Below are 27055 nucleotides of genomic sequence, written 5' to 3' on the forward strand. Positions count from 1 at the left end.
GCTTTAGCGCTTATAAAGCAGCTATTTAAACAACCTCCAAGAACGGCTCTCTTAAGAATACGCGCGTTAAGTTCCTTCCCCTAAATTGCACCTTTGTATACTAGCCTCTTAACTAAGGGATAATTGCAAACTTTAAGCTCTTCTACCGAAGATATTGGATGCGGTTTATAGTAGAGCAGTTACTTAAAAACTAAGATCTAATTAAGCAGATGCATATCCTATAGGCAATTTAATAGGTAATTACAGCTTAGTAGGAGGTTATACCGCAGATAATTAAGAACTGCTTTATTAAATCTACACTATTTAGCTCTTATATAGGCCTATGGCCTCGCCCCTAGGGTTATATAGATCCTCCTATTGTTAATAAGCTATAGGTAATAGCAGAAGAGCTATAAGCAGCAGGAAGAATCCGTGCCGTAACGAATATTTAGGATTTTATTAAGCTACTAGGTAAGGAAGTAGAGGATTTAATAGAGGATCTTATTAAGCATATAGTAGAGCTTTACGTAGGGCCTAATCGCGATATAGAGACAGATAAGGAAGTCGTTAAGTAACCCCAAATTAAGCTTAATAAGGCGCTTAACGCCTTATAAAAGCTTTGTCTTTATAAGGAATAGCAGGAAGATTATAATAGAGATATAATTACGACTCTATTAAGGTATAAGCGACGACTCTAAAATCGACGAAGTTAGAACACCAAACAGCAATCAATTACGACGTATTTTAGTGTAGCCAATCGCTTAATTGTGACTTCATAGGTGTAGATATATAATATTATTACCTGGCCGTCGAAAACGGACTCTGCACCTGTACGTGGTGACGGCTACGAACCTGGGTCTTCGAAGTTCAGACCCAGAGCCAACGCAGAGACGTCGCACAGCGTGCGATACGACATGGTGGTGGTAGTTGCGAGTAGTGTGGGCGGTGGTGAAAAGTTTTCACATGGGATGGTGAGATCTCGAAAACCACCACTGTTGGTACCCCCTTACGATAGCAGCTACTACACTACTATTCTCCTATCAGAAGACACCTGTACGATCCAACATGGATGTACAGCATTCGATAGCATCCCCCGACCCCCAATAGAAAGCATCGACGACCTCTCACATCGACGAACGAGCGAATGCGACCAAGCAACGAGCAAATATACGGCCCCTCCTAACCCCCAGGGCGATCGCCCGCGGAGCATGCGGTCACTCGCCATCAACTATTAAGTGCTACCTGGCAGCCTGGATTACAACCCATGGTTTTCCTTGTCTTCTTTCGACGGAGTGGTGACCCTTAGAAAGGGCCTAGCTAGGGCCTAGGCACAAAAGATACCCAAAGCACACAATATATCCCGCTCGCCTTAGTATTATGGTAGTTAATGGATGAATCCCCCTTACGCCTTCGATAGGCCCTAGGGGGGGGGGAGGCATGGCGTATATGGCAATGGTCAAACAAGAGATAGCATACAGGGGATGGCCAAGATATGGGAAACAACAGTACAGCAATCAATTGGCAAGGCCTAGCTGGGACGTAGTGAACCCTAGCTGGGATAAGCTAGAGAAGGAAGCAGTGGTTCCTAAGGAGTTCGAACATCCAAGGAGGACAGGACGTAGTTGTAGGCCCGCAGGGCCGCCGCTACGGACAGACATGGCAAAACGGGGTTTTTCATCCTACTGAGGTGGCTCATAGGGTTTTTCCTCCCCCAACTGCAGGGTTTTCTTCATGTAAATTACAAGTTTTCCCCCCTGCGACGGAGTAGTCTGCGTGGGCCAGTAGGATCCGTATCAGACGTTAATCAAAGAGTTACTACTAATATTATTACCTAATTTTAATTTTTAGTGCATTTTATATACAAATACTAAATATAACGATACCCTTGGTATTACGATACGGTCGGCTAAATAAGTCGTATCGTTATAAGGGGGTTTGACTGTAACTCTCTTAATATTAAAGCTATATTACTATATTCTATTCCTACGCGTTCTTACCACTAGTAATTACATTAATTATCGTAATCACAAGGGCTGATTGTAATTACGATTAGTTAGATTATATAATAATCATAACTTATGTAACTAATTGTAAGGGATCTTTTGGCTGCATCGCCTAGGAGCTCTAAGGGGTAGCCAAGGCCTAGCCGAAGGCTAGGCTTAGCACCTCCTTATAAGCTCCTCGGGCTTGCAGCCCTTTCCCTCCTCATCGGTTCGTCTCCGTACGAGGCTATTGCCTACCCTTATTACCATATCGTCCTCTTCCATCGACTCTCCTTGTGACTCATGCTCGGCTTGCCTGCTCCCTACCGTACACCCTGGCAATATGCCTTACACTAATAGAATAGTTATATGCATCTCTGCAGCTCTGAAAGCCATTACGTATGGATATTCTAAAGTTAACAAGATTTTCTTGATACAGGTACGGAGAGTGATTATAAATGCATGGTTGCTAAAATTTGATTATAAGACCATCCTAATGTAGAGTGGGTGAGGGAAGTGGGGGCGAATGCTGGTGCTTCCTTGGGTTTCCGTCGTAGAAGCTGAGTACAGGATGAGGTTGAGTTGGTGCCCAGAAATCATCCCAGCACATAACCACGTTAGATGCACATGTCGAAACGGCTTTTCTTCAACACCTAACCCACATCAAAACATACTGTACAAAAACCTACATCCCACCAGTTAAAGACGCCATACAAACCCAATAACCGCGCAACCGAGGGATGAGAAAACATCTCCCGATTGCGTTGTACATACCATAGGAGGATGATGCAACAGTATCGCTAGAAGTAGATGGCGCACAGCGCCCGCGCAAGGAACTACAACCGTCCCTGCTCTTTACATCTCTCTCTGCATCTATCTCCCCCTACTGCCCCTCCTCTGTCCCATCGCGCCCGCACCACTAAAACTCACCCTCGGGCTTCTCGCAATTGGCGTCATTAGCTGGACCTTCTCGGTGCCGAGCTTACACTCGAACACCCGCATTACTAGGGCTTGCACAGCTCTCTGCACATCCGGCGCCATTTCAGTTCCTAATAAACCGACAACAAGCGGCGCGAACACCTCCACATGTTTCTCGAACTCCTCTTGCGGGAATCCCGTGTAGCCATCCAGAACCGTGACAACCACCGGACGCCACGTCACGATATTGCGTTGCTGCGTTTCCTCGTCAAGTTCAATATACGAGGCGATAATGTCCTCGCATAACGGGACGAGTGCAGCTTCAGTCTCGGCGCGGTTAGCCGCACGTTCGGTGCTGGTGTCATGGTACATCCTGAAGAGGATGGAGACGTAGACTGAGGCGGAGCCGGACTCCTGCTTGAGCAGATTTGGCGGCTGCTTCATGAAGCCCTCCCGGAACAACCGCGTCCTGAGATCACGATCTGCATTGAAACGCTTGGCAAACTGGTAGCTCTTCTTTAGCACGGCCATCAGGCGTAGAAGCTCGCCCGAAGGGATTTTCTCGTATACCGAGTCGTTGGTGAAGAGTTCTTGCACTGTCTCGATCATGAGCAGTTGCAAGACGCATTTAGTGATGATTTGATTGAAGAAGCGACGACGCGCGGCTGTCACGACGACAGGTGCCTGTTGTAGGTCTTTATCTTCGGGACGATAGTCTTCTAGCTCGGCGGTCTGGCGCTTCGGTAGTGGTGAGGGCATTCGGTTTTCTGTCATACTTGATGTATCCGAGATTACGGCAGAAGTACGGCGCGGGGTGGGAAGGCCATTAATGCCCAGGGCATTTTCCGATGCTGCTTCTTCGATTTGAGTTTGTGTGAACGGAAGATCTGTGACGTGTGTTTCTGCAGTGGCTGTTTTCGGCCCTGGAGCGTTGTGGACGCTGTTGGCGGATGTGGATGAGCTAGGTGTATATGATGAGGAGGTGGCAGCGGAGAACAAGGCACTGGCTTCAGTGCGGTTGAAGAGCTCAACAAACGCATTGACAATCTTATGCCAATGCTCGGGCTGAAACTTCCGAACATTTTGAAGTATGAGTTGTTGTAAGCAGTTACTTCCAATTCTAGCGAGAGTATCGTTTTCTTGGCAGATGCACAACGCCAGCAGATCCAAGAACCGGTCAAGCATGTATTCAAGGGATTCGAAGAAGTGCGTGAAGAGCTTAATCATGTTGCGGAGGGCTTGAATCATTGTGGTGGAGAGCCACACAGAGAGCTCTTCATGGTTGAGGACTTTCGTCATCTCGGACTTGGATTTTAGAACCATGAAGATGGGGTAGAGAAGTTGGCGCCAGAGGATGTCCCAGAAATCCTGTGGGAAGTTACCGCCATAGGTAATCAGGGTCTCAAACAGATAGGTAAGCGCTCTTGATCTCACTTCGAGATCCTCGCCAGTCATCAGCACGTCGTGGAATGCGAATAATACCGGGAACCAGAACTGCTCTTCTTGGGTCTGTCTGCTAGGCTGTTTCGGTATGTTGGACCCCTGAGCAGAATCTTTGACAAAGCCAGCACGCGCGGACAAGGGGCACTCTGGCGTTCTGAGCATCTTGGGTACTGATGACTTCAGCAACTCAATTGCTTGTAATGACTTCTTTTGAAATTTGAAGTTCTTTGAAAATTCCGTTAGGCAAACGATAAGATCGGCAAAAGCACCCTGTGATATTACAACGCCGAATTTAGTGTTGTAAACCTGTGTAATGTTATCAAAAGCTAGGCTGACGATAGTTTCTGCTGGAAATTAGATACGAAGATCGTTCAAATATTGCCGGAGCACATACCATATGGCTCTTTCGCAGCAACAGTAAATACGCCGAACATCGTCCTCCAGCCTGAGCGGATGTTTTCTCCTCGAGCTTGAATCATTTGAATTAGACATCGAAGAACCATGTCTTTGACGTTAACAACAGTGGTATTGCTGATAATGTGCTCAAAGGGTCTGAGAAAGTCTTTCTGAAACTTGAAACCCGGCAGCTCTTCAATCTCCATGAATCGCATAGACAGCTGACGCAATGAGTTGAGGGCAAAGAAGACGACGTTAGTATTGGTATGGCATCCGACTTGATTAAAGTGCTCTCCAAGGACTTGCCAGATATTTGTCCATTCAAACCGGACACGCGTCATGTTGTATCCACTAATTTCAACAAGCTTCTGAAGACTGTATGTGCGGGGAGAATCACTCTGTCCGGATGACTGGATCTCTTGCCAGCTTACTTGCGTCAATGCCTTGACGAAGTCAACAATTGCTTCTCCGGAAAGATTTGCTGTGTTCGTGAAGATGCGATCCACTCCCCGGATCATGTCCGTAGAGCTGGTTTCCTCGGCTACGTCAGCCTGGTAATGGAGGTTGCTGCTTTGTGAGGTTGGCCTGCGTCGACTCGGCACAGCAAGCGATTTCCGAGAAGCTGGCAGTCCCTTCGATTGAGTGTTAGCCTTGAGGACGTCTGGTACGGCTCTTTCGTCTACGCCGGTAGAAATAAGTTGGAAGCGATCGAGTTGCGATATGCAAGTCAGGATGTCTCGCCATGATTCTTTAAGCAAATTTCCTTCGTTATGTGCAACCTCAAGCAGGACTCTTAATGCCTCAACATTCTTCGCCTTCATCTCACTCAAGTTATACAGATTTGTAAACCTAGCAAGAGACGCAACAAATGCCTGCCGTGGGTTCTCAAGATCAAACAAACACGCAATTCGAATAGCCAGTTTGAGCCCTTCCATGCAAAGTTTGACCGTCTCGAGATTTTGCGTGTCTTGAGCCTGGCCTGAGAGTGCGGTAAGGAATGGCATCCATGTTATCTCAAACATGGGGCCTACATGCTTGAAGGAAGAAGCAGGAATAAATTTCGAGACAGGCATTTTCGACGCAGCTCGTCTCTGAGCGCGTAATAGAGTCTTGTATAGCTGCTCAGTCTTGTTAGCCATCTCTTCCGATGCCTGGACGTATGCTTCTCGCTGTAGATCTCGTCCGACGGTTGCCAAAGCCTGGCCAATGTTGGCGGCCAATCCACCAGTCGGCTGCGGAAGCATGCCTAGATTCGCCGCGGTTTCTCGCTCGGTGTTGAGCACAATCTCGTTATGCGTAATCTCGTCAAAGATGCTGCGAAGATAATCATCAGGAAGATCAGCGCTATCGTTGATGCCCCGGTTGTTCTTAATAAAGTCCTCCGGTGTCATGCGCCGCTGTCCTTTGAGCTTCGCGCTGTGTTGATCAGTATTCAACATGATGACTGAATATGCTAGTACATAAGCGGTGTCGGCGTTCGCAAAAGCGTTAGGATTCCCAGTGATGTATCGTTCCGCAAATTTTAACATGAATCGATCGATCTTCTGTGCCTCTCCCGGAAGACGGAAGCTCTGAAGGAAGCGACGCAGAGCATCGACAAACCTTGTTTTCGTAAAGTCCATGAGATCCACGAAGGCGTGCATAATGGCGATATTTTCTGGTTCACCCTCGCCAAGGAACTCTCCAAGCGATTTCTTGTCAATTGACTCGTTATCTAAAAAGAAAAGAGCGACATCCCCAGGAGACTCAGACTTGATGAAGCCGTCTTTCAGAAGAACCTTTAGACCTCGCTTGGGCTTGAAGTTAAATTGACGAACCGCATTTGTCAGGGCAGTCTTTCTCTGTTTCGCTTTCTCTAGCTGACTTGGATCATCCTCTGCAAGTGGCGTTGCTGTACCTGAATCCGTCGCTCCGACCTGTGGAGAGTCTGTCGCACCACGATTATCCATTGACTCACGAAGGTTATCGACAGAGATTCTCGATTCTGATTCGCGTAAATACGCAGTACTATCCGCGATTCCTTCTTGTGACCAATTAACAAGAGAGCGAAGGATCTCAACGAGAGCTTCCAAAGACTCCAGTTTCATGGCATAATCTGGCGGGTAGCCTTGGTCCGCGTCATGTGCCACATGCATCGACGCTGTGGATAGTGATGGTGGAAGCGTTCCTCGTGTATGCCAGTCCGAAAATTGGTTCGACTGTTTCGCATGTTGATCCTGGTAGGCTTGTTGTTGTATAAGGGTAATGGAGATAGGGGTGCTCGAAATCCTTGATAGATGTTCGACAATTCTCTGGTACATGTTGTCTAAAGCTGTCCGATCACAATCATAATTTAGATAAATCTCGACCAAGGCCCTGGGGTCTGCTGCCAATCTTCCAAGGACGGTCAGGATATACTGCTTCTGGAAGACTGCGGCTGTTCGTTTTTCCAGGATGGCGAGGTAGATTTCTTTTAAAAATACCTCGATCTCTTTTTTTAGCATAACACGAAGATATTTAAGCATTAGCCAAAATATTTCACAACTAACTTCGAACACTCGATGAACGGAGCTTGCGCCATTCCGACTCAAACTCAAACACAGATATTGCTTGATGGCTTGAACAAAAGTTGTGGGTTCGTCGCTACTGCTGCTTCGTATTGTGGCATATGGAGAGACAAAGACGGTTATGTTATTATGGAGAATGGTGTGGATGATATGAAGAGACAGCAATTTTGACCTCATACCTTGAGACTTAACGTCAAGCGCATGTTCTACTGGAAGCGCCTTAGTACTCAGTCTGCACATGGCCCTGAACACAAGATAAGCGTCTCTGATGAATATCTCATCTTCCTCTTCCTCGTCCGTTCCTTCCCCATCGTGCTGAGGATTAGGTGACGCATCCGGGCCTGACACTGTTCTGTGTGATGTCCGACCATTGACTCGAGTGACCAAAGTTGGAGCATTATCATGGATCCTGTCGTCGTTGAAGCTCATATTGTTTTCAAAGCTTTGGAGCGTGATTTTCGGTCCGGTGTGTTTATCCACGGGTTTATCACTAGGTTCGCCTAATCCTTGTTCTGAGTTCTCTTCCTCGAGGTCTCCGTTGCCTTCTCCGTTGGCTTGGGACCCATCAACGCCAGATGTACTACCCTCAACCTCGTCTCGATTGCTCTCCTCCGATCCTGGCTTTTCATTCACGAGAGAAGTGCGGGAAAGATTCATTCGTGACTCCTTGACCATAAGCCTCCCTTTGACCCGCTCGAAAACCGTCCCCACCATTTGGGTCAAAGCTCCCTGTGCAACTTGCTGGTTTGCACTGGATTTTGACAACAAGAAGATGTTATAGGTAAGTCGTACAGCCTTCAAAAGACCTGCTCCATGCACAACAATCTTATCATTCAAGATAGCTGCCAGCAGCGACTTTACTATCTGCAGTTGTACCTCCACTGGTGTAGCTTCTCCCTGAAAGCAGTCGCATATCGTGTCTATGGCCCGTTCGATGAGAGGGGGTGCTTCAGCGCTTTCGCCTTGAGGTTCCGAAGGGACGGAGAAATAGGAGTAGCTGATGAGTTTGCCAATACAATCAAGGGCAGTGATTACTATCGAAACAGTTTGAGCCTCTGAGGCGAGCTGGAGGGGTCCAAAAAGGACCTCGGGGTTGATGTGCGAGGGGTCACCCTCGCTTTTGATTGCGGTCAATGCCTGCACAGTAGAGTCTCCAAGCTTCTTGTGCTTCCTCGCATCCTTTGAAGCAGCTATTGTTTCTAACGCTGTGACGACAAATACTAAGGAGCTCCGAGTGGAGGGTTTCGTGGCGGAGGTGGCAGCAGTGGATTGCGAGTCGGTCCGCGATCGAGTTGAGGTGTGCATTCGTTGTTCGAAGAACTCAGCAGTTCGAGGAGTGTCTTGTCCATTTAGGATATTAAGCTGTGGGGAAGAAGCCGTAGGTGTTGGAAGATCCGGTGTTTCCTGTGAAGTCGGCGACCCTTGCGCATCTGAGCCATGTTCATGTTCCGCAGTCTCCGCCTCTGTGCCTCCAGTGTTCTTCTCCTCATCTTCTGCAGCAGACGTATCTTCTGAGTGGCCATTCGGAGCCTTCTCCATGTCTTCCACCAGAGTGTCGTGGTCGGCCATTTCGTTATTCAGGGCGCTGTGTATACACTCGGACAGAGCTTCTTTCATGCTTGGCGGGGAACTTCAGAGATGCAGCATCTCCATGTATGAAAGTTGAATTAGGTGAGTCCACGCCGGCGTACAGATAGGCGTGAGATCAAGCTTCGAGAAATAATTGAAGGGTATTAGCTGAATGTTAGCGGTTAGGAAATGTATACGTGTGGAGTATTTCGATTATTCTCAGCCTCAAACTCCTTGCTGGGATGATACAGCCACTCCCAAAAGAGTCGCGGCGTTTAGTGACCCCGGCGTGTGGCTTTATTGCCGGCCAAGAAAACGAGAATGCCCGAAACCCGAACGGGTCCCCGTGCAGAGAGCTACTCGACACTTTTATTCAACCAAGCAAGCTGTTGGGCGCAGAGCGACGACAATAATCCCCAATCGCCCTCCTCGCAATCTCTCCATTTTAGGGGATTCTCGGTCGTTGTAGACCTCTCATCTCTCTCTCCGCTCGTGGTCGCTTCTCTTCTCACCTTCTACCCCGAGTTTCCGCCCTCAGCGGCATCCTGTCACAATGTCTGCTGCGACAATTTTATCGCGATTCTCCGGACAATTATGCCTGCGAGGCTCAATTGCCCTAAGAGGAGGTTATAGCCTGTCGAGATGTCAGGGTTCCGTCGTGTATGCTCCCTTCCCTCAATTTCCACCGTCGTGATAGAGCTTGGCTGATCGCTTTCGGCCTTTCAGTAGGAGAACTCCTGCGCTCTCAGCCCTTGCCAGATATTATGCCTCGAAACGTAAGCTTCATTACTCAATGCCTTTATATCAGAATCATCCGATGGGAATCAGTACGCTAACTGAGATGGCCGATAGCATATCCCCCGCACACCATTGTCAGCATGCCAGCCCTATCCCCGACCATGACCGCGGGAAACATTGGAGCGTGGCAGAAGAAAGTCGGCGACTCGTTAGCTCCTGGTGATGTACTTGTCGAGATTGAGACGGACAAAGCACAAATGGATTTCGAGTTCCAGGAAGAGGGTGTTCTCGCCAAGATTCTGAAGGAATCTGGTGAGAAGGATGTTACGGTGGGAAGTGTAAGCACTTTTTTCTCTTGATTACATGGAACCTCTATTGTTCAATTGCTCTTGATACCACCCTAGAAACATTCCATTACATGCTAACACTTATCTAGCCTATTGCTGTAATGGTTGAAGAGGGTGAAGACGTCTCCGCTTTTGAGTCTTTCTCCACCGAGGACGCTGGCGGTGACAAGCCTGTCCCTTCATCTGCCCCTAAGGAAGAAACCTCCGAGTCCAGCGAACCTTCTTCAAGTAGCTCATCTACCGCACCTCCTGCACCAAAAGAATCGGCTCCTGAACCACAAGAATCGGTCTCTACTGGCGGCAAGCTCGAAACATCACTTGAGCGCCAGCCACCGCTCTCTCCTGCAGCCAAGAAGCTTGCCCTCGAGAAAGGCGTTCCTCTATCTGCGATTAAGGGCACAGGACCTGGTGGCAAAGTCACCAAGGCGGATATTGAGAAGTACAAACCCGCAGCAGCTGCTGCTCCAGCAGCTGGTGGTGCCACGTCAGGTGCCCCAACCTACGAAGACATACCCGCCTCAGGCATGCGCAAGACCATCGCTACTCGTCTTGTCCAAAGCATGAACGAGAACCCGCATTACTTCGTCGCCTCCACTATCTCTGTCTCCAAATTGCTGAAACTGCGCGAGGCCCTCAATGCCTCCTCAGAGGGTAAATATAAGCTCTCCGTCAATGACTTCCTCGTGAAGGCCTGTGCCATCGCCTGCCATAAGGTCCCTGCCGCCAATTCCTCATGGCGCGAAGAGGGTGGCCAGGTCGTCATTCGCCAACACAATGTCGTTGATGTCTCTGTCGCTGTTGCTACCCCTGTCGGCCTCATGACGCCGATCGTCAAGAACGTCGGCTCTCTCGGCCTGCAATCCATCTCGGCACAGATCAAGGATCTTGGCAAGCGCGCCCGCGACGGCAAACTTAAACCAGAAGAGTACCAGGGCGGTACTTTCACCATTTCCAACATGGGCATGAACCCGGCTGTTGAGCGATTCACTGCAGTCATCAACCCGCCTCAAGCTGCTATTGTCGCTATTGGCACAACAAAGAAGGTTGCAGTACCAGGTGAGGAGGTCGAGGATGGAAGCGTCGGCGTCGAGTGGGATGACCAGATCGTCATCACCGGCAGCTTCGACCACAAGGTTGTCGACGGCGCCGTCGGCGGCGAGTTCATGAAAGAGCTGAAGCGGGTGATCGAGAACCCGCTCGAGTTAATGTTATAAGAGACGAAACACCTATAGTCTAACTTTATTGCGTTCAGCGGCCGCCAGGTTCATTTGCAAGGAGACATAGTATAGTTTTGGGTGATGGAAGACGATATGCTAGAGGAAGGAAATATATGTGAGAGCGATATCTGTACAATGACATAGCCGTGACAAAGCGTTTTGCTCGGGAACTCTCCGTATCGCAACGCTCTGTTCTTTGTTACCTCTGCTTCTTTTGGTTCGTCGCGCTCTTGCATCTGTACTAAAAGAACTTACCTATTTTCGGATTTGAGAGGCTGGCCGGCGTGTAATCAAAACTACGTTTCTTATTTAGAGATTTTCCTTACACGATATTATTCCCTGATTAAGAGATCATCTCTCTAGGCTCACCCCTCCACCTTACGATATATCGAAAATCAGCGAAACATGACAATGAATCCAAGGTGGGCATCGAAGAATTGTATTCGTGAGAGAAGACATGCGTCCCTAGCTCTACCCTACTGAAGCATTCCGCGCCTTTTTCTCTACTTTCCTAGAGTACCCTTTATTATAGATTGCGGGGTTTCTTTCGCACTTTCCGTCTACGATATTTGTCTCCTCACAACAAGCTCGCGTTAAACAAGTGTGTTTCAAATAAACCTAGGTGAACACGCGAGATTTTCTGAAGAATGGACCCGGCCATCTTCACCTTGTATGGAGAATTTTACAAAGTATTTAAAGTTCGTGCGTGTATCCACAAGTGAGGAACTCCCTGCCCTGACCTGCAACCTGAACAAGAGAGATCTGAGTATCACCGGGTCCAAACCCTCTACCCTTTCCAATATCTAAAAATTTAACCTCCGAGAGCCTGGTCTGCAAGTTAGAGAACGCGCCTTAAATCCAAACTATATCAGGTAACTCACCCATGCTAAGGATCTCCCGAGATACCGTTAACCAAGGCACAGAACGGCAGGTTTTTTAATATACCAAAATTTAAAGAAAATGCATAGGATCAACCATCGTAAATCGTTCTGCCGTTCATCAGGAAGCTCTGGACAAAGAGAGCATTAGAAACTTATGGAAATGATTTAAACAAGTTGGAGGCCGTCTATGTCAAGCACTTAGCCACATCGAATCTTTGCGCTAAGCTTTGCGAGATCCGATGGAATTCCTAATTACTAAGGTTCCGATCGTTTGCTAGGGGCCTGTCCGAAGGCATGGGAGATAGCTGAAGCAATAGTCGCAGGTCCGAGTTGATTCGTTGGAACCAATCGCGTAAAATCCTCTCCAATTGGTGGTGGAGGTACGACTGGCATTGAATTTCTCAGATAGCCTATGTTATCGTTCTTTTCTGCTAATTGGATTTTTAAATCTTCGATCTCGGCCACCAATCTTTCCATGTCCCGTTTCGCCCTGCGACGGGGTCTTTGCGGGGTGCAACAATGGCCATGCAGAGGGGTTTCGGAGTTGGTCTGAAAGTCCTCGATAAGGCCAAGGTGCTTCACCAGATGGCCCGCCGTAGGCCTTATTTGCGGATCAGGGTCTATCATATGCTCGATTTCGCAAAGCAAATGCTGGATGTGCATTTGACGACTTTTCAGTAACCCAAACCACTTTCGTCGTAAATGAAGATTTGCTTGGAATGAGAAGTTCTGTGCTGGACGAAGCCTTCTCAAATCTTGGAGAGAGCCCCCTCCACATAAAGCAACCATTTCGAGGAACATACATCCGAGGGAGAATATGTCAGCAGAGCGACCGCTTCGTTCATATTTGGCAACTTCGGGAGCAAAATATTTTGCGGTACCCCTCTCTATACATTCACTGCCAGTAGTTGTCAAGGCGGAGAGGTCGGTAGAAATTCCGAAATCAGTAACCTGCAAGCCATCCGGTGATAAAAGGACATTAGATGGCTTGAGATCTTTATGCCGGATGCGCTCGCTGTGAATGTATGCAATGGCATTGGTGAGGCAACCAAAACTGTGCGATAACCGTTGCACTGCACTTAGGAATAGATTCGACCAATCACCTGTACTTGGGCATAATGCGTGGAGGCGCCTCATCACTCTGTCTTCGACTGTAAGGGGTTCTCCAGACATCCAAGCTACGTTAAGGGCATCAACGTCTTCGAAAAAGGTTGCCAGGTCGCAAACAGCTACTGGCCAAAGAAGCAGACCAAGGAAGGGGCCGTGAGTGTAGGTTCCCATTAACTTAACGATGTGTTGGTGGGCAAGTCTCTTCAGGATTTCAATTTCTTGTCGTTCTTTCGTCCCAATGCCTCGAGGGCAGTACTTTTTCTTCCATGCCAAGGTAATTCCTTTGCAAGTAGTTTCGTATACACCTCCTGTTCCAAGTTACAAATTAGCATGTTCGGGAGTAGGGGGAGAGAACACCGTCTTACCCTGACTACCGTGTCCTAGAAAACAGCCTTGGAGAAGAGGCACTGTCTCGTCGTCTTGAAAGTCTACATGGCTTCCTCCCCGACCACACCAATCTAGATCCCTTCGGGCAGACAACGGCAAACTGTCTATGATGCCCGGAAGCCCAGGACTAAGCCATGCATTCCTGGGATATATCCCAATCGAGTTCTGGTTGTGAGTCCTTTCTTCTCCCAAGATTACCCCACCATCACTATCGGAAGTCCCGTCGGAAAGCGCAGTCGGAGAGGACGCATGTCTCCCATGCTTGGGCGTGACCGCTGTATGGATCATTGGGGGCAAAGGCAGGGAAAAGGCTCCACGTCGAGCACAGCTATCCCTTAGCGTCCGCTCCTAACCGTAGAGATTCAAATCAGCTCAGCGAACCATGCAGACGGAGCGTGAAGTCATACCCTAAGTTATTTGCGAATAGAGAAACCTCAGATTGCACTATAGAATATGTGGACTGTATAGTCTCACAGTCGAGTCTTTCAGCCCGATCTTGGGATTTCTGAGCATCGAAGGTTGAACGGATTCCCGTTGAGGAATAACTCTCACATTCCTAGTCACTTCAATTGGCTTGAAGGAACTTTCTGAGATTGGCAATGTTCCATTTCTGAGCGGACAGTCTATAATGCCAATTAAGAAAAGAGTGGAATGGTAAGCGAGATAGTACGCAAGGTTATCGAAGGGATTATAATGATGATGATGATGTTTATTCCGCCCGGAGGCACTAAGCCTAAAGGGCACTAGTACTATATTACATATTTTCGCTCCTTTTAGTCTCGCCATATTCTCGTATAAGCCCGTACATATGCCTTACTTAGTACTCCCTAGTGTTACTAATACCTTATTCTGCGAGATCTCGTAGGTGGTTAGTAGCAGGTAGTCTTGGGGGGCTGTTCCTCTAAGTATTTATTATCCTATCTTCGGCAATTGAAGCGAGATCTGCTGGTGGCATGAGGGTACGTGGTGTGGGTTGGTCGAAGTGTGAGGGGGGGGGGGGGGTTTAACTGTGGTGGGCGGGTTATTAATCCGGTTCTGCCTTAAGTCATCCGGTGGCTATTACATATTTTACTGTTATTCGGACCACGTCTACGTTTAGTGTCCACTGTCTAGGGTTAGATAGCGCCTTGCCCCTAAGGTAGAAGGATAAGCTGCCTCGTCTTATATCTGTTTGCTACAGCATTTATTCTTAATATACTGTCTATTTTATATACCTAAAGAGGAAATATTTTACTATTTCTCTTGCTTATCCGTAGTTATATTAATCTAATTCTACCACTCTAATCTAGTGTAGATATCTATTAAGTTATATTATTCCCGTCTATAGTTAGGCTAATACGTTTACCTCTTTTTACTTAAGAGAGTTATATAGCCTACGGGTATGTTTACCTAGTAGCGCTATATTTATTTTTCTTAAGTACCTTCCTACTCCTTCCGGTAGTATTTTTCTACCCTACTATCTTGCTCTTGCTGTATTAATTATTATAGCCTTAGCCTAGTGTTATTGTCCTTGTAGTAGGCGTCCTTGCGTAGTGGCCCGCCGTGCTGCTTCTTTTGCCTTCTTGCCTAGTGCGAACTCCCCTTATGTTGGGACCTATGCTATAAGGACGTAGTTACTTCTTTACCTTAGTATGTGGGTTATATTATAGATCTATACAATACTCATTTAGCTAGACTAGTGCTTAGGTTAGCTAAGCGCTAGTAATGCTGCCTAATTACTAGTAAATATAGTAATCTGTCTCCCCTATAGATCTAATAGTAAGCGTCTTATCGCCAATAATATTGCTATTAGTTTAGCTATGTATAGGTTCTGTTCTACTCTTAGTCCTAGTATAATTAAGTATATAACCGCTTTCCTATTTAGTGTATTACTAAGGGTGTTATAGACAACACCTCCTATCCCTACTATGCCTCTCCTCCCGGACGAGCTTATTGCGATCTATATACCTTAAACGGAGTTAGCGGCTTTAGTTGCCCTATCTTTATCTAGGTTAATGCTTATAGGTAGTTGGTCCTCCTATAGTGGTACTATATAGGGTTAAATAACCTCTATCTTATCTGTTGGTGTATATTAGTGTGTATAGGCTATCTTTTATAGTAGGGACGTAAACCTTTAGAGCACCTTTATGCGGAGCCTTAAAAGCGGGTTTGTTTTATATAACGTATAGAGGTTAACCTATAGCTTAGTGGCCTTCTTTAAATGCCGCTCGCGTACTAACCGTATACTTACTTCGGCTTCCCTAATAACTATAGCTACTATATGGAAAGTTCCTATAATTGCCTGCGCTCCAATTCTTTGCACCCTATTTATTATAGCTATAGCGGAACCCCCGTAGATGTATATCCAGATATTTAAGGCGTAGTCTACTACTAGCGCTACTATTGCCCTAAATAGCTATCTTGCAGTTAAGGGGGATACTATCTGGAGTCTCTTTAGTACTATAGCTGCGATAAGGCCCTTAATGGCTACTTTTGCAATATATTACTTATACCGAAGCTCCGCATCTATAACTACCCCTAAAATCTTAGCTGTATATCCTAGTATAACTGTTTTTCCCTTAATTATAAACGGGGTAGTATTAGTCCGCTCTATATTTCTTATAAAGTGCACTAATATAGTCTTTTCTCCTTTAAACGTTGCGCCGCTTTATTTCTCCTAGTCTATTACTCTATTAATAATAGCCTAAATACCTTTATAGTTTGCTGCTACTAATAGTCCTATAACCTATACATTATAGTTATCTATAAACGCTATTAAGCCTCTATTTATATTAAGCCGGTACTAGACTAGGTTAGTGTTAAAAAAGAGGAATAGTATTAGTAAGAGCGGCGATCCTTATAATAGTCCTACTTATAGTAACTATTACTAGTTAAAGGTATAGCCGTTAACTAAGATAGTTGCTATATAATTAGAGTAGAATATATTAATCCACCGCACTAGTACTGGTGGTATACCTCTTGCTATAAGCCTCTATAATAGCCTCTCTTTATATACTCCGTTATATACCCCTTTTATATTAAAGCTAATAAGGCTAAGTACCTTCCTAGACCTCTATGCGTTATATATATATTCTTACAGTAATAGCAGCGCCTGTTTAGTGGAGCGCTTTTTCCTCGCCTTAAAGTAATTTATAGGCAGTAGTCTAAAGGTTTCTATTGCGTGCGATATTCTCTTAGCGACTATAAACTCTAGTACCTTACCTAACATAAAAAGCAGAGAGATAGGCCTCCATACCCTTGCCTTTATATAGTCTCCTTTATTTAGCTTCTTAAGTAGTATAATCTTAGCATTTCTCCATTAGCTAGAAAGGTTACCCTTATTTAGTGAGGTTTAAAAGAGGAGCAGGACCCTATCTTTTATTACTAGCCATATCTGCCTCTATACTATCGCTAGTAGGCCGTCGTCCCCTAGCGCTTTCTATGGCTTTGCTATAAACATCTTCCGTTCCACCTCTTCTATTATAAGACGCGGCATTAATATTAGCGTTTATTAGGGCCGTGGGCCCTTATTCTCTATTTCTACTAGTAGCGGGGGAAAGAATGTAGTTAATAGCTCCACTGCTTGCTTATCTTTTTCTTCTATAGTAGATCTATTTATTCTTACTAGCGGTAGTATCTTATTAAACGCTAAGTTGCCGCTTAGGTTAAGGTATTTTACTACTTACTAAATATTTACGTTATCGGCCAGGAAGTTGTTCTAGTATATCCTTTTCTGTTTCTATATTGCATTATAGTATTCCTTTAAGGCCTCCTTTACTTATTACTTTAGTTTTAGTAATATCTAACCTACTTAGCGTTAATTCTTTACCCAGTTTCTCTAGTAAGTGTATACCTAGCAGAGCTTTATAAGGTCTATTGTTTACTACCTTTTTATATATAGTAACGGTTTAGCTTTTGGAGTTAATACGTATACTACCTCTAGTACTATATCTATAAGCCGGTCTATTTGCTACTATACTCTACTACCTATTAGGATTATATAGAAGGCGGTAGCAATCCTATTCCTAATTTTATTCTATAGTATATTTTTAAAAAGTATTCTCTATTCTATAGCGCGTTTAGGGACCGCAATATTAAATATTATCTTAATTACCCTATAATTAGATCCGTGTTCTGTCCTATATACTATATACTTTACTATTATAGATGCTAGCTTGTCTAATACTAGGATTAGGTTAATCATTATCTTATAGTTGCCATTTTGCTATGTTTTTATACCCCTAGGCAGCAGGCTATGTAGGGAGTAATCTCCTATAAGGTTAATAATTGGGTTAGCTTCTCCCTGTCTCGCTAGCAAGATGTCATTTCCTCCCTATAGCTGGTTGTGCCGATTAAAGTCTCCTATAAGTATTATATCGGTTTATATCCCTATCTTATTCTATATTTCCTAGATTAATTAATATAGTTTACTAGTTATATCCTATAGTACCTCTATATTCTTTCCCTTAATATATACTAATACCACCAGTATTAATTGGTTGGGAAGGCACAATACTACTATAGTAAGATCTGCTAATTATACTAGCACCTATTTGGCCTTAATATCTTTTCAAATCCATAACATACTCTATACTGCCCACCTCTCTTTACGCTAGACTATAGGTATTACCTTAGTCTAATTTAAGTATCCTATGGGGACAGTTATAACTATATTATTTGTTTTCTATATATACGGCTCTAATATTACTAATACTTTAAAGTCTTTTAGTTATTTATTATTTATTAGGCTCTACTATACTATACTCTGTTTTTAAATATTTAGTTAAAGTACCTAAAGTGTCTTATATATAGTGGGTAGGATAAAGCACTTAGCAATTTTTACTAAATAATTTATATAGTCCTCTGTATAGTATACATTTTAGGATCTATCTTTAGCAGTTATTATAATAATATCCTTCTTAAGCGCATCTAGTATATACTTACGGTCTTATGTATATAAAAGCTTTATATCCTAGTGTCTAATACTAGTAGTATTATGTTAGGCCGCTTTTAGGTTTATAGGTTCTAACGTAGGCTAATTCCCCTATAATGTAAAAGTATTAGTCCTATAGTAACCGTGCTGCCTTACTACTTTTAGTAATGTATACTACCATTAAACTATATACCTTTCCTATGTCTTTTCTACTAAGCCACCCTATCTAGGCTATATATATATTGTTCTCTTTTCCTAGTACCTCTACTGCTTTGTCTTAAATCTTTCCTTTCTGGTTAAGAACTGCTGTTTGGTTAGCGTTGTTAATTTTTACTAGGTAAAGCTGGTCTTGTAGTACCTAAATACTAAGTGCTAAGGTCTTCTAGGCCGCTTCTTTTATACGTTAAAGCTTAGTATTATTCCTATAAGTTATCCTAATGCGTGCGGGGTTCCTGGGGTCTTTAATTACTACTACATAGCGCCAGCTCTTGTGGCCTTCTGTTATGCGTATACTACTTTTAATTGCTTGCCTAATTACCCCTAGTTATACTTTATTCTTATTTTCCTCTTTAACTCTAGATATGTTAACTATACAGTATAGCGTATTAGTAATAGTTAATAGTATGGTATTCCTTGACGGGAAGGACGTTAGGTTACTTGGTTAACTGCTTGGCGGCGTACGGGCAATATCCGCGTACGATGGAGCCGCGCTCAGTGGTGCTTGAATGTTTGATAATTGGGTCTGGATTACCTTTATCTTCTCCGTAACCTTAGCTCTAAGCGCGTCAATCTGCTCTGTAAACATTTTAGTAATAACTTTAATTTAGTTCGCTTGTGCCTCTTTCTGCTGCTCTAATACCCCTAGTAGTGACGTAACTAGGTTGGTTAGCACCTTAATTTGTATGTTTGATGTTGTATTTGTCCTCTTAGTTGTTAATTGGTTTGCCGTGGTGGCTGTTATTGCCGGCTGCTCTGTTCTCTTTTTAGCTATTATGCGGTTTCTTGTTGACCCTATTTGATCCTTAGGGCGTAGTTTTTTCCCCGTGCGCTTCGGTCATGGTGTACTAGGGGCTACTGCTGCCACATGAACCGTATCTTCTGTATTGCTCTCGTAACTATTGTTTTTAAGGGCCTTGGTTGTCTTGGCGCGTTCCCGACGCGATTGACGCGTCGAGCCTTCTTCCACCTCTGCCGTTTCCATCTTCCCTTTCTCAACTTGGGTACTGCGTGCTAGGGGGTGTTATTTAAAGATAAGGTTCAAGTCCGTTCAAGGGATTATACCTTCAGCTCCGCCGCAGTGATCCGCAGCTAGTCCATCACCTGACCTCCAAGCCCATGTACGTAGGAGGAAACCCTAAATAAGTCCGTACCCGCCATATTGGATTCGAGGGAAATGGGCAGAGTTAGGCTGCTGACCCCTATAAGTCAATATTTGAAGAGTTTGATATCACTAATTCTTGAATGAGATGAGGTGGGATTGTGCGGTTTGTGAGCCTTTAGCATGATTTTAAGTGACTTTCTTGAGTGCTGAAAACCAGTTTTCCTCTTGAGTGTACACGAGGTAGAGTACATTTATAAGTACCAGAGCTACGGCATCGGGGCATACGCAGATACAGTCAAAAACCGAAAATTCTTAATGGTGAGAAATCAGATACTTCATTTGAAAATCAAACCCGCTATAGCGCTAAACAGGGTATAAATATCCTACAACCCAAGACGCCGCAAACCTCCTTGTTCAATAACTTTACATCGAAAACTATACAGCCCTCCCACCCCCTCCCCATCACCGGGCTGACACAATAGCCGGGTCGTGCAATTCATATGGCGGCGGCGGCTCCGCAGGGATACTATCCATCCCGCCTCTTGGCACGCCCGCCGCAGTATCCTCGGCTGCCACCGCATCCCCTTGTCCAGCATCCTGCGCGCTGCCTTTCTGCCGCTTCGTCGCCGCGCCCGTGATGTCCGCCAGCGCACGCTTCCCACTCGGCCCGCTGCGCACCTTGCCTTTCGTCCCGACGGCTGCGACGTTGTCGGCGTCTTCTGGTTCCACGCCCGCGACGATGAAGCGGCCGCGGCTTGAGGCTTCTTGGATTAGAGACGCGTAGAGGTCGCGCATGGCGTGCTCAGCGGCGGAGGGAGCTGTGGGCGCCGTGGTGCCGTCGTCGGACGCGGAGGAGGATATAGGCGGTGGGGAGTAGAGTTTTATTCGTCCTTCTGACGCGAGGGCAAACGCGCCGCACGCGAGCTTGGAGATATTGGTTTTGGGGTGGAAGAGCGGGAGGGCGAGATGCGTGGTTGTGTAGTGGGAGAGGGCGGTTATGAAAGGACTAGTGGGTGCCGAGGGATCGGGCACTGGACCTGTTTGGACTTGTTGAGAGAGGAGCTTACCACGAGCTAGGAAACCAGGGATGTCTTCGCGGGCAATGCTAATGTCAATGTTTTTGAGGAGTTTCGTGCTGGTTGGGAAACTGAGTTGGAGTTGCACCGCTTTGAGGATATCGGGGATGGATTGGGTGGAGGTGGAGGCGGTCAGGCGCGTGAGATGTGATTCGAGCGCGGAGGTCAGGAAGGATGCACGAAGTTTTAAGGGTGAAATGTGCGTGTCGAAGGTTGTAGAGAGATAGTTCAAGAGGATTTCCCGGATGGCGGCGGGCATTCGAACCAGGAGGAGCGGGAGGGATGTGAAGCCGGGCGGCGACGAGGTTTTATCCGGATCGCGAAGAATAAAAGCGCTGTAGATGTGTTTGGCGTATTGTAGATCTATCTGTATACCCCGAGCCGTCTCTGGAGTCACCGTTGAGATGGCATCTTGGGACTCGGAGTCAATTGGTTGTGTATATAATTCGATCCATGACGATTCGTCCCCTATCAGATTCCAATCGCACTCTTCTAAAGGCCCAGAATTATGTAGAAGATTATCAGGGCCTGGGAAATCAACCTGGACGCCGCGCAGGTTATCGCCTTTGAGGACGTCCCTGAATCGGCGAGAGTGTGTGCGGAGAGCGGAGTCCTCGAGTATTGGAGTCTCACCGTGGTAAAGGGGCGATAGGCGATAGAGATGGAAGGTCGAGCCGTAGATAGGGTATGGCGGTATGCCATCTATTTCCCAGGCCATTCTGCGGGCCTTGATGCGATAGTTGCGTAAATGTAAATGGGACGACGGTAGTGACTGTGAGGTCGACGCTTTGTTGCAGACGCGTAAGAGGGGTGTATCAGCGCAGCACTATACTGGTATAAAATGCATCGCGATGGCGATTGCTGGGTATTGGATAATGTTGACAAATTGGCGATGTCTTCGATATGGTGGATGCACTGACCTTTGTTTACTATGTCATGGTGTTGCGGCTCTTCAAGCGGTGCCTGCCTGCCCCGCGACCGGAAACCTCGCTGGCTGCCAAGACGGCTGGTGTGACGGAGCTTGTGCGTATGGAATACTCCCGAACGCTCTGGAAAAATTGAGACCACAGCCCTGTTAACAGTTAACAACGACACCCGGCTCGCCACGTAGCTATTCCTCCTCCTTTACTTCACTGTATTCGACCTACTTCTATCAAATCTTTCCTTTAGACTGCAAAAACCTTCCCCCACATATCGTTCGATCCGACAACATGAGTGTCGTGGGTGTAGATTTGGGAACGCTCAACACTGTGATCGCAGTCGCGAGAAACAGAGGCGTGGACGTGGTGAGTTTTTCTTCATTTTCTGCATTTATTTTCCATGCCCAAGACTTAGACTAATTGCCTTGCAGATTACCAATGAAGTCTCAAACCGCGCTACACCGTAAGTCTCACTTGCGCCCTCTTCCAGATTGTTCCGCCCTAACACAAGCTTTTAGGTCTCTTGTGGGATTCGGGCCCAAGAGCAGATACGTCGGCGAAGCCGCAAAGAACCAGGAAATCTCCAACCTCAAGAACACCGTCAGCTCCCTCACAAGACTCGCCGGCCGATCGTTGAAGGACCCGGATGTCCAGATAGAGAAAGACTATGTCTCAGCTCCCCTCGTCGATATCAATGGCCAAGTTGGCGTTGAAGTCTCATACTTAGGCAAGAAGGAGCAATTTACTGCTACTCAACTAGTGGCCATGTTCCTCACAAAAATCAAGGCCACCGCATCCGCCGAATTGAAGCTTCCGGTCTCCGACGTTGTTCTTAGCTGCCCCGCCTGGTATACTGACGCACAACGGAGGAGTTTGCTCGATGCTTCTGAGATTGCTGGCCTTAAAACACTACGACTTATCAACGACACTACAGCAACTGCCCTTGGCTATGGCATCACAAAGCTCGATTTACCTGGTCCTGAGGAGAAGCCTAGGCGCGTATGTTTCGTCGATATCGGACACAGCAACTACACAGCCTCGATTGTCGAGTTCAAGAAAGGCGAATTGGCTGTCAAGTCAACCGCCTGGGACCGTCATTTCGGAGGGCGTAATTTCGACAAAGCCATGGTTGACCATTTTGCCAAGGAATTTAAGGAAAAATTCAAGATCGATATCAACGAAAACGCGAAGGCTCGTGTACGGGTTGCGGCTGGTTGCGAGAAGGTCAAAAAGATCCTGTCCGCAAATTCCGCTGCTCCCTTGAACATCGAGTCCGTTATGAACGATGTCGACGTTCGAGGCTTCCTGAAGCGCGAAGAGCTAGAAGAACTTGTCAGACCACTTCTAGAGCGTGCAACAGCGCCCATTGAGCAAGCTCTTGCTGAAGCCAAGCTAAAGGTTGAGGATATCGATGCTATTGAAATGGTTGGTGGGTGCACTCGTGTTCCTGCTTTAAAGGCTGCCATCCAGCAATTCTTTGGGAAGCCTCTCTCTTTCACTCTCAACCAGGATGAAGCTGTCGCTCGAGGTTGTGCTTTTAGCTGTGCCATCCTATCTCCCGTTTTCCGCGTCAGAGATTTCTCCGTCCACGACATGGTCAACTATCCCATCGAGTTCACCTGGGAGAAATCCCCTGACATTCCTGACGAAGACACCAGCCTCACTGTCTTCAACAAGGGCAACGTCATGCCCTCGACTAAAATATTAACCTTCTACAGAAAGCAACCCTTTGACCTCGAAGCTAAATATGCAAAGCCTGAAGTCCTTCCAGGTAAAATGAACCCCTGGATTGGGAGATTCTCTGTCAAAGGTGTCAAAGCAGACGCGAAGGATGACTTCATGATCTGCAAGCTAAAAGCACGACTTAACCTTCACGGCATCCTTAATGTCGAATCGGGCTACTATGTCGAAGAGCAGGAAGTGGAGGAGCCAATACCTGAACCAGCAAAGGAGGGTGAAAAGAAAGACGGTGATGTACGTTCTCTTAATTCCTATGATAGTCTTAGTAGTGACGCGCAAGCGGGTGGAGCGACGGAATTTGCTCGCAACACCGGGTCTCCCCCGCCGCAGCGCGCCGCGAAACGGCAAAAGCACGATGATAATTCTTCTGTAATGTCTTCGTCCGCGTCGTTGTTCGTTGCAGATCAACTAACATCTTCTGAACCACAGGCAATGGACGTCGACTTGAAAGATACGGACAAGGCTGAGAAGCCAAAGATGCGTAAGGTCAAGAAACAGTCACGCAAGGGCGACCTGCCGCTCTCCGCGGGCACCGCATCGCTAGACCAGGCAACCAAGGACCAGATGACTGAAAGAGAGAACCAGATGATTATGGAGGATAAGCTTGTTGCAGACACTGAGCACCAGAAGAATGAACTCGAGTCTTTCATCTATGAACTTAAAGAGAAGATTCATGGTGTGTATTCCGACTTTGCGAGCGAAGATGAGAAGAGCAAGTTACAGGCGAAGCTCGAGACCATCGAGGTGAGTGCAATACAAATATGTCGACAGCATCGACAGTTCCGATAAATAAGAAACACTGCACGGACACATTACTGATTATTTAATAGGACTGGCTCTATGATGAGGGCGAAGACGCAACGAAGGCCGTCTACGTCAGTAAGATCGAAGAGATCCGCTCCGTCGCTGGCCCCATTATCCAACGCTACAACGACAAGATTGAAGAGGAGCGCCAAACCGTACTGAAAGCGCAACAGGAGGCCGCCATGGCGAAGCAGGCCGAGATCGAGGCACGGAAACGGGCTGAGGAGGAGAAGAGGAAGGCTGCAGAGCCAGACGCCAAGGATGAGGAGATGAAGGACGCGGACACAATCAAGCCAGATGATATAGAGGAGCTCGCCACTTGAGGGAAATCTATGTTCGAATAGGTGCGGGCGGTAAGTTTTAGCAGCCAAGGGGGTATTACTTCGGACACAAGGCAGCTTGGCGACGGAGGGACTCTGGGTGATTAGGATCATGGTTATGCGGCTTTTCCGATTGATGGTAATGCTTCATGATAGACCGACTAGATACGTCATGAGTAACAGGAATTGAATATATTTCCAAAAAAAATTCAATAAGGGGAGTTATTCAACATACGTAAGGCCAACAAGTGACTATATCTTGGCATGTCGGGCTGGTCAGTTTCAACAATCCCACTCATCTCATTTTCCCCTGCACAATTACACAAGTTCATGCGAAGATGCACCGCGCTACTCTCCAAACAACTATATTCTTCGCACCTGCCCTATGGCGTAGTCAACTCCGTTTATTGTTCAAAGGGGGAGATTGAAGGGGGAGACGTTTGGGTTGCCTCTCAGTCCTTGCAGACTGGAAATACCATAGATGAGGCCCGGGCAACGTCCTGCTTTTGTTTCAATATGTTTCACTTTGCTGTGCCTCCAACACCTCTGTTCCAATGGTGCATGACGTGATGATCCTTGCGAACCTGTCGACTTCTTCATAGGTCCTTGTATACACCTCTAGGTGCTAGCCATCTGTATCTTTCCCTCTCAAGCCCACATTCACACACATATCTTAGGACACTTTATTTCTAAAGTTCTTCTAACTTGCATTTTACGAACATATATAGTCCCGGTTCTACGCTACCTAATAGCGCACCCGAGCGGAATGGGACAGTTGGAGAACGAGACTCAAACCTCCAAAGATGTCAACGAGAGTATGGCACGCGGCAATGGTATCTTTTCTGCAGAACCCAGGCACCAGGATCAAGAATTAAGCACAGGCAATAAGCATGAAATGATGTTAGTCAGAGCGGAGGCCGCGGGGCCCAAACTTAATAGAATCTGTCGATCGGTAGTCCGTGCACCAATTATAAGAAAAGAATGAGGACTCTGTCTATTAAATCGTGGCTCTAGAGCCTCTATATATACATAAGAAAGGTGTAGGAAATAGGAAAGACAAGGGGGGTAGGGGGTAGCAATAAAAACAAGGGGCGGCCAAGTCAAGACGACTGGTTGGTATCCGTAGGCAAATTGGCGCGGAGTCTTATTGGTTTATAGGGAAGAACATCTAATATTAGTAGAAAATTTACAAAAATCCTTAAAGTGGGACCTAGTAGATATATACTATATAGTTAGATCTAAAGATAGTAAATTAAGTATAGTAGCCGTATATAAAATAGGAGAGAGAAGTAGGGTTAAATACGCAATAAACTAGAACCTAGGACCCTATATAGAAATTATAGATATAGAGCTTTATATAGTCTATAGGGCCCTAAAATACCTATAAAAAAAACAAAGACTAAAAGAGAAAAAGGTATATCTTTTTATAGATAGCCAGGTGCCTATTAAAAGATTATAACTTAATTCTCTTATAGGAGGGCAAGAACTAGTTTTTAAAATTACGCAAAGCTGCTCTTACCTAGCTAGTAAAAATATCTCTATTAACTTTTATTAAGTTTCTAGCTATCTAAAATTATATAGAAATAAAATAGCAAATAGGCTAGCTAAAAAGGCCCTCTTAAGAAGAAAAATATAGTCCTCTTATACATATTTATCCTATATAGGGAGAATAGTAAGAGAAAATATACTAAAATAGTAGGAAAATAATTAGCAATAGAATAAGAATAAAGGAAAATACTATACTAGGATTTATAGAGGAAGCTATTTCTTTTCTCTTAAAGCCCCTAAGAATAGATACCCTAAAAAGCTATAATTAGCTTTCTTCTAGTTAAAGCTAGAAAAAGGTTACTCTAAATCCTTTTTTAAAACAATAGGGAATAATAAAGAAGGTAGATACTTTAGGGAATATAATGCTCTATAAACCCTTAAGCACCTACTACTAGACTATAGCCTATATAAAGAAGAGAAAAAAGAAAATATAAAGGTAACTAGGCTCTTTTCTCTCTTTAAAGAAGTTATTTTATATAAGGAAAAGAAAAGAAGCGCTTTTTCTATTTCTAGATAGAATAGAAATAGCTTTTAAAAAGTAGCTAATAGTAATAAGATCTTTAAAAGGAGGTAACTCCTACTAGGCTTTTAGTAGATAAATAATAGAGAGTAAAAAGATAGAAATAAATTATAAAAGGATAGGGATAGGCGTTAGGATCTATTATTTCTTATAGCCTTTCTTACTGTTTTCTTATTACTCCATAAACTGTATAAGGAGGTTAAAATATTATATAAGAAAAGAAGGTAGGAAAACGAGAAGAAAGGGTATATATTATAAACTTAGTTACTTAATAAATAAATATATAGAGCAGAATAGAATTTAGGTAGTAGTTCCAGCAGAACTTAGTAGGATTTAGTAGAACTTAGTGGAATATAGTAAAACACGGCAGATTACCGTTAA

At 45.5% G+C, this 27055-nt stretch overlaps 5 protein-coding genes across 5 annotated transcripts; 2 read left to right on the forward strand and 3 right to left on the reverse strand.

Moving 5' to 3' along the window:
• Positions 1-2406: 2406 nt before the first annotated feature.
• Positions 2407-9022, reverse strand: K441DRAFT_652172 (uncharacterized protein). Its single transcript, XM_067647323.1, has 2 exons — positions 4717-9022; positions 2407-4666 (listed from the first exon to the last, which is right to left on the reverse strand). Exons 1-2 carry the CDS (start codon positions 8831-8833, stop codon positions 2835-2837), a joined length of 5949 nt encoding a protein of 1982 aa, XP_067509394.1. The 5' UTR covers positions 8834-9022; the 3' UTR covers positions 2407-2834.
• Positions 9023-9386: 364 nt separating this feature from the next.
• On the forward strand, positions 9387-11132 carry K441DRAFT_684088 (pyruvate dehydrogenase; the record flags this gene model as incomplete). Its single annotated transcript, XM_067651749.1, has 4 exons — positions 9387-9493; positions 9560-9609; positions 9686-9909; positions 10008-11132. The coding sequence occupies 4 exons, from the start codon at positions 9387-9389 to the stop codon at positions 11130-11132; spliced, it is 1506 nt and encodes a 501-aa protein (XP_067509395.1).
• Positions 11133-12271: 1139 nt separating this feature from the next.
• On the reverse strand, positions 12272-13801 carry K441DRAFT_673400 (kinase-like protein; the record flags this gene model as incomplete). The annotated part of the gene is made up of 2 exons (XM_067650644.1): positions 12272-13434; positions 13492-13801. The coding sequence occupies 2 exons, from the start codon at positions 13799-13801 to the stop codon at positions 12272-12274; spliced, it is 1473 nt and encodes a 490-aa protein (XP_067509396.1).
• A 6123-nt stretch (positions 13802-19924) lies between these two features.
• K441DRAFT_652174 (uncharacterized protein) lies at positions 19925-21758 on the reverse strand. Its single transcript, XM_067647324.1, has one exon. It carries the CDS (start codon positions 21538-21540, stop codon positions 20209-20211), a length of 1332 nt encoding a protein of 443 aa, XP_067509397.1. The 5' UTR covers positions 21541-21758; the 3' UTR covers positions 19925-20208.
• A 129-nt stretch (positions 21759-21887) lies between these two features.
• Positions 21888-24691, forward strand: K441DRAFT_652175 (heat shock protein Hsp88). The gene is made up of 5 exons (XM_067647325.1): positions 21888-22108; positions 22174-22205; positions 22261-23716; positions 23912-24226; positions 24313-24691. The coding sequence occupies exons 1-5, from the start codon at positions 22034-22036 to the stop codon at positions 24607-24609; spliced, it is 2175 nt and encodes a 724-aa protein (XP_067509398.1). The 5' UTR covers positions 21888-22033; the 3' UTR covers positions 24610-24691.
• The last annotated feature ends 2364 nt before the right edge of the window (positions 24692-27055 follow it).

Source organism: Cenococcum geophilum (assembly GCF_001692895.1).
Source record: "Cenococcum geophilum 1.58 unplaced genomic scaffold K441scaffold_3, whole genome shotgun sequence".
NCBI classification, from domain to species: Eukaryota; Fungi; Ascomycota; class Dothideomycetes; order Gloniales; family Gloniaceae; genus Cenococcum; species Cenococcum geophilum.

What these genes read in the sequence shown, in the direction of transcription:
- K441DRAFT_652172 (XM_067647323.1), bottom strand. Translation starts at nt 8,833, where the DNA reads ATGGCCGACCACGACACTCTGGTGGAAGACATGGAGAAGGCTCCGAAT. An exon ending in TGCTGCGAAAGAGCCATATG is followed by an intron (nt 4,667 to 4,716) that starts GTATGTGCTCCG and finishes AATTTCCAGCAG; the next exon opens with AAACTATCGTCAGCCTAGCT.
- K441DRAFT_652174 (XM_067647324.1), bottom strand. Translation starts at nt 21,540, where the DNA reads ATGGCCTGGGAAATAGATGGCATACCGCCATACCCTATCTACGGCTCG.
- K441DRAFT_652175 (XM_067647325.1), top strand. Translation starts at nt 22,034, where the DNA reads ATGAGTGTCGTGGGTGTAGATTTGGGAACGCTCAACACTGTGATCGCA. An exon ending in GTCTCAAACCGCGCTACACC is followed by an intron (nt 22,206 to 22,260) that starts GTAAGTCTCACT and finishes ACAAGCTTTTAG; the next exon opens with GTCTCTTGTGGGATTCGGGC. An exon ending in CGAAGCTCGAGACCATCGAG is followed by an intron (nt 24,227 to 24,312) that starts GTGAGTGCAATA and finishes ATTATTTAATAG; the next exon opens with GACTGGCTCTATGATGAGGG.